We start from the raw sequence: 7,050 nt of genomic DNA on the forward strand, positions 1-7,050 counted from the left end.
TGAAAACCAAACTTCCTCTCCGTGTTCACACAGAATGAATATCTATCTCTCTGTGGACAGTTTGTGTCACTCTCCGGTCTAAATATATAAAACCAGGTCCAGTCGGATGAGAACAAAGAAACATCCAGGAGAAATGTCATTTCTAAAAAGACATAAATGTGTTTTTAATGCCCTAAAAATTGGTCAAAATGACGAAAACGATACATTTGTTTTTTGAATATTCTCACTGAAAAACTAATTCAAAGAAAAAAAGTTGCAAAAACTTAAGACCTGTTTAAATAACAATAGAAAAAGAGTTAGACTTATTTTATTTATATAAATTAGCTTAAGACATAGCTTTCCCAGAACGCACCTGTAATCATACCATCAATAGAGAGAGAAAGAGTGAGTGAGTGAGTGAGTGAGTGAGTGAGTGAGTGAGTGAGTGAGTGAGTGAGTGAGTGAGTGAGTGAGTGAGTGAGTGAGTGAGTGAGTGAGTGAGTGAGTGAGTGAGTGAGTGAGTGAGTGAGTGAGTGAGTGAGTGAGTGAGTGAGTGAGTGAGTGAGTGAGTGAGTGAGTGAGTGAGTGAGTGAGTGAGTGAGTGCGTGTGTGTGTGAGTGTGACTGTATGTGTGTGTGTGTGTGATGAAAGGTCTGAATATCAAAAGACGAGTTAGTCAATAAATAAATCCAACTGACCCTCTTGAGTTTGGAGACGTTCTGGTCGACTGACAGTCCGTTCAGAGCTCCAGAGATACACAGGAACGCACCCAGGAAGCCAGGAGCAAAACACAACTACACACACACACACACACACACACACACACACACACACACACACACACACACACACACACACACACACACACACACACACACACACACACACACACACACACACACACACACACACACACACACACACACACACACACACACACGAGGAAGGATTTATAGAGTTACACACGTTTAAAACAAACTATAAAACTATAATATGGACATTGAAGTAAAATCAAGCAGAAGGTGTGAGAACTTACTTGAGATTTAAACATCTATCTATCTATCTATCTATCTATCTATCTATCTATCTATCTATCTATCTATCTATCTATCTATCTATCTATCTATCTATCTATCTATCTATCTATCTATCTATCTATCTATCTATCTATCTATCCATCCATCTATCCATCTATCTATCTATCCATCCATCCATCTATCTATCTATCTATCTATCTATCTATCTATCTATCTATCTATCTATCCATCCATCTATCTATCCATCCATCTATCCATCCATCCATCCATCCATCCATCCATCTATCTATCCATCCATCTATCTATCCATCCATCTATCCATCCATCCATCCATCCATCTATCCATCCATCTATCTATCTATCTATCCATCCATCCATCCATCCATCTTTTCTAGTGCCTCTCTCACCTGGTCCAGCAGCATCTTCTTCATGGCGGCGCTCTTAGTTCCTCCGACCACCAGTCTGTCCAACACCTTGTACCAGCCGCCGATCACTGGACCCTGAGGTAGGGAAACAAAACACCTTTAATGGGGCTTCTTCCACTTTGGGACAGGCCTTTAAAGGGCTGTTTGAGGGTTAACACTAGGTTTTAAGGACAGGCCTTTAAAGGGCTGTTTGAGGGTTAACACTAGGTTTTAAGGACAGGCCTTTAAAGGGCTGTTTGAGGGTTAACACTAGGTTTAAAGGTTCAGGTATGAATTAGGTTTATGTTAGGGTTGGTGTAAGGGTTGGGGTTAGGCATTTAGTTTGGATGGTTAGGGTTCGGGTAAGGGGCTAGGGAATACATTATGTCAATGAATGTAGACGTACATTTGTGTATTTGTGTGTGTGTGTGTGTGTGTGTGTGTGTGTGTGTGTGTGTGTGTGTGTGTGTGTGTGTGTGTGTGTGTGTGTGTGTGTGTGTGTGTGTGTGTGTGTGTGTGTGTGTGTGTGTGTGTGTGTGTGTGTGTGTGTGTGTGTGTGTGTGTGTGTATTAAACAAAGAGCTATTTTCAAAGACCAAATGTCTCCCGTCTGATATACAAACCAACAGAACAACAGAACATAAGGCGATTATGGAAAATATAAATAAACTTTGTGGACGCGGTTGTGACGTCACTAGAGAAATGTTCCACTTCTGCAGCTGTCACAGAAAACAAGAGAATTCACAAACACACACAAAAGGGTCTGAAGATAGAAGGGATAAGCTGCCATACAAGACGGATAACACACACACACACACACACACACACACACACACACACACACACGGAGCTACAGATGGGATCTTTTCATTCATGAATGTCTTCATTTCGCTTTGCATGTGTTAAATAACAACACACTTCTTTGTTTTGACTATCTCTTGAATGCACTTTCTAAAGTCTAATCTTGATGTGTTTTATGTCCCTGTAAAGCACTTTGAATGGCCTTGTGTCTGAATTGTGCTATAGAAATAAACTTGTCTACTAACAAAAGTAATGTGCTAGCTCTTACCACAAAGCAGAATCCTATGCTCATCATCTTGGCCGTTCGCTTCACGTTGTGATTGGCCAATCCCCTTCTCTCGATCAGCTGCTGGGATATGACATCACCAAGGCCCACCAACGACCCTGCAACGAAAACCTGAAACTTTAATTCAGTGATTCTACATTTTAAATTGTAGAGCTACGAGGAACTTTTTAAATATTTATGAAACTCATTTTTCCTCTGATGATCATAAATGACATGTAACAGCAAACGAGACCATCAGTGCAAAGAATGCTATATTTATTATATAGTTTTTCTTAATGCCTTTGTCATGGGTATACGCTCACCCAGGAACAACAGCTGACGTAGTAAAAACACTACCGCTTTTGTCCAAAGGGGGCGCAAGAATGAACACAAATGTGAAAGTTCCTCAGAGTCTCAACTGTGCCCAAATCATAACACCAGCTGTCATTTTAACTTCTTTCACAAGGTAAAATTTACTGTAGAAATTGTTTTTCTGTCCAAACTCATAACAACACAAAATACATGGGCCCCGGTGGCGCAGTGGGTAGGCCCCCCCTCACCTCCCCGGGCCCAGGACCTGCAGCAGTTCTCTGCATGTCTTCCCCTCTCTGCCCCGTTTCACCTCTGTCTCTACAAACTGTCTAATAAAGTGCAAAATGCCCAAAAAATATCTTAAAAAAAAACAAATAAAATACAGCAGGTGGAAAAGGCTCCGAGCTCCAGTCACATAATGTCAACGTCTGAACAACAGTGTAAAAATAAAGACCGGGCCGAACAAGGGGCAAGAACAAGTTGTAACCTTTTCCTTAAAATGTCACAGGGGAACTAATATAAAGGTGGTTAGGGTGATGAGGTGGGCACACTGACAGGCACGCACGGACGGACGGACGGACAGACAGACAGAGGGACAGACAGACAGACAGACAGACAGACAGACAGACAGACAGACAGACAGACAGACACAGACACACACATACACACACACACACACACACACACACACACACACACACACACACAGACACACACAGAGACTCACACACACACACACACAGAGACTCACACACACACACACACCACAAAATGTCAATTGATCTACTTGAGAGCAATAAATACAAGCATCATTTGGACTCAGACAACAGTTAAAAACTAAGAGATGGGACTGTCACTCGATAATGTCAACACTTTACTTTATGAGGATTAAAAAAGACACGATTTCTATTAAAAAGACTCAAAAACAGACTATTGAGTCACAGAGGTGATGGAGGAAAGAATATGGTGGTTGGATTTATGCTAAAAAATATACTAACGATAACATTAACACCTCACATATAGGGACACATGCAGTATTGTCAAATTAAGTCGCAAATTCACCATTAAAGTAGCCCAAATGTGACATTTCTGACAGTAATATAAATGTACGATAATGACAACATTTTGCCAATGTTGATAGGACATTAAGCGCAAGTATTACAGGTTTTGCACATTAGAAAAGGAGCCTCTATCAAATAACTGGTAAACACTGCCTCCATCTAGTGGTGGGTAACCAGTACTACACTGGAAGACTAAAGTACAGCAAGTACTGAAAACACAGACATTTAACACATATGAGGAGTTATATTAATGGCATGTTTAAGGTGTAGTAAAATATACAGCAGCTTTAACTAGCTTAACACACATGAAAATGAACTGTTGCTTTAACATTTCACTGACTTTCAGATGGTAGTGAAAGCAGGAATTTCTGTTAATTCATATGGACTAAAGGTCAAAGGTTGAATTATCAAAGTGGAAACTGCAGGGACTATATATTAGTCTTTCCTTTGGGGCTGACCTGTCCCAAAGAAACAAGTTACCAGAGATCATGTTTACATTTTTGGATTATAATTACAAGTTTTGTTCTTATTTATTAACGAGTCTCACCACTTTTTGAACATGTAAACCAAGCGTTCGACAGTTTATTTTGATGTATGCTTTTTATTGTTTATACATACTACTTATTTTGTTTAATGTCTCCCCACCTTTTTAATCTTTTTTTTTCTTTACTTGTACGGAATAAATACATTCCCAATCTGAATTCCAAACAGACGTGAAATCTGACCTGTCTGTTGTATGCTCAGAGTTTAGTATTTACTCAGTGAATAGGCTGAACTGAACAGAAAGAAAACCACTGGTCGCAGTCTGAATTGTGTGTATGTCTGTGTGTATGTGTGTGTGTGTGTGTGTGTGTGTGTGTGTGTGTGTGTGTGTGTGTACTCAGTTCAAAGACCTCTCCTGTTGATTCACTGTGAACTGTCTCAAAGGTCACTGAACTCACAAACCGTTAGATTTATCTATTGGGCAGAAAATGGTTGACACAATGTCGGGAAAAAATATAGGAATGATAGAATTAAGACCCTGTGAGATATGATTACAAAAGTGTACTTATACCCTGCGTACCAATACCCATACTACTTACCATACTATTTAATATACTAGAAAACTATGTAGGATGTCCCACAACATGTAAGTCATATGCAGTATGCCCAAAAAGTACCAGGATGCCCTAATACAACCAATTGCATTTTATAGTATGCAAACCAACCAAACCAGCATACTAAAGTGTGAAGCATAGTAAAAAAAAGGCATGTGAATTCGAACGCAGGGCCAGTCTGTAGAATTAACTTTTTTGCTGCTTGTGTGTGTGTGTGTGTGTGAGTGTGAGAGAGTGAGTGAGAGAGTGAGTGAGTGAGTGTGTATGTGTATGTTATTATTCCTACCTGCTGTCACTATCTGAACTGTCCAGGGGTATCTGGTCATGAGAGTTTGGTAGGATCTCCACAGGCCCGCCATTCTCCCTCCTGAAAAGAACAAGAAAAAACTCACATAAGGAATCACACACACACACACACACACACACACACACACACACACACACACACACACACACACACACACACACACACACACACACACACACACACACACACACACACACACACACACACACACACACACACACACACACACACACACACACACAGCTAGCAATGTGACTCAAATCAAGCTTCCCTACTGCTAATAAGTCACGTTATATTGACCGTTAACTTTAACCAGAATTAAAACCAAACCCGTTCTGAACCCAATTAAGAACCAAATACAAAGACAATATTGTGATGCTGGACGTCTAGTCTAACTGCACTCGTAGATACTAAGCAATACTTGAAATAAAATAAAACTTAATCAAGGGTATATCTGTAGTTTTTCTCATCCATTTGAATACACATACAACTTAAACAACACACCTCTCAATAGTAAACAACTCTATACATGGTCTTTAAATAGCTTTTTTTAATACATTTTATTAAATCATTTTCTGGAATATATTGAGTGATGCTTTCAAGGACATCAGGGCATGTTTATTTTGAATAATTTCAACAAACAGAAAAACACATACAATTATTAATTAGACAGTCCAGAGTCTTTCTCTTTATAATATTTTTTTGTATGTTCAGTTCATTGGCTTAATATCAAAGCAGTAAAACTTGAACAGTACACAATGTCCCTTTTGGCAGAAATGTTGGAACATATATTTGCAACCTCTCAAATGTCCTGCTTCTGCTGTCCAAAAATCCTGGACCAAGTTGTGACCGTTGCAATGATGGTTAAACGGGTTTTATTAGTTTGGAGTTCCTAAATTGGAGGTGTGTCAATAAAACTACATTTCTTATGCAAAGATTATAGCCTGTAAAACTTAAAATAATAGCATGTTTTTAATCAGAACAATTTGAGTAAAAGATATTCAATATTAAGCAGCAATGTGAGTGTGGAATGTTCATGTGTGTCCGAATAACAAGCTCATATCTATACCATAAAATAGTCATGTAATTATAATTACAATAACAAGTTTCACTTTCATTAATCGGTTTCCTTAGGTGATTTTTTGCCAACGCCGAATTAAAAAGCGTATCGCATACTGTATCTAGGAGTTTTTAAATAGGTTGTGAAACATGTAAATGTTAACTTACAACCAAGACAACTTTAAAAACGGTCACATTTTCTCTCTCAGTTCTGTAGAGTCCCATTCTGTCTAATCTACGGAAAGTTACGAGCGAATCTTTCCAAGCAATGTCAGTGTTGTTGGCGGTAAATTATCGTCAACAGAGGCGTTTGTAGATTCTGCAAATGTACAGGATCATGAGCGTAAGACATTTGCGCTTATAAAGAGCTAAATATGAGTTTAAAAATGGGATTAATACTCACTAATTAGAATGACCGTGAAGTACACATGCACAAACGTGTGAGTGGTCCCGGTGTATAACTGAGCTGCTGCTGGTGGTGCGTTCAAGGCCACGGGGTCAGCTGGGAAAAATGCATTTTGTAAATCCGAAAATGTGTACCCATCGGTGTATGAGTGTGTGTATGAATGGGTGAATGTGGTAAGATATGTAAAGCGCTTTGGGGCTGAGAAAATCGGCTAGAAGGCGCTATATAAGTCAAGTCCATTTACCATTTTCATACAGATACGTTCAATTTGAGATGAGTATAAGAGGAATGGACAAGCATAAAAGCACAGTTTTGGGAGGCGT

At 39.3% G+C, this 7,050-nt stretch overlaps 1 protein-coding gene across 1 annotated transcript in view; it reads right to left on the minus strand.

Moving 5' to 3' along the window:
* Positions 1-6,772, minus strand: part of mpv17 (mitochondrial inner membrane protein MPV17) — a 10,525-nt gene extending 3,753 nt beyond the window's left edge. Inside the window, exons 1-5 of the mRNA XM_080047772.1 lie at positions 6,725-6,772; positions 5,242-5,322; positions 2,489-2,604; positions 1,424-1,516; positions 678-773 (exon numbers count right to left, since the gene is read on the minus strand). Of these exons, the coding sequence (XP_079903898.1) occupies positions 678-773; positions 1,424-1,516; positions 2,489-2,604; positions 5,242-5,314 (378 nt within the window). The 5' untranslated portion in view covers positions 5,315-5,322; positions 6,725-6,772. The remainder of the gene's footprint in view (positions 1-677; positions 774-1,423; positions 1,517-2,488; positions 2,605-5,241; positions 5,323-6,724) is intronic.
* Positions 6,773-7,050: the final 278 nt, after the last annotated feature.

Source organism: Ammodytes marinus (assembly GCF_949987685.1).
Source record: "Ammodytes marinus genome assembly, chromosome: 19".
NCBI lineage: Eukaryota > Metazoa > Chordata > Actinopteri > Uranoscopiformes > Ammodytidae > Ammodytes > Ammodytes marinus.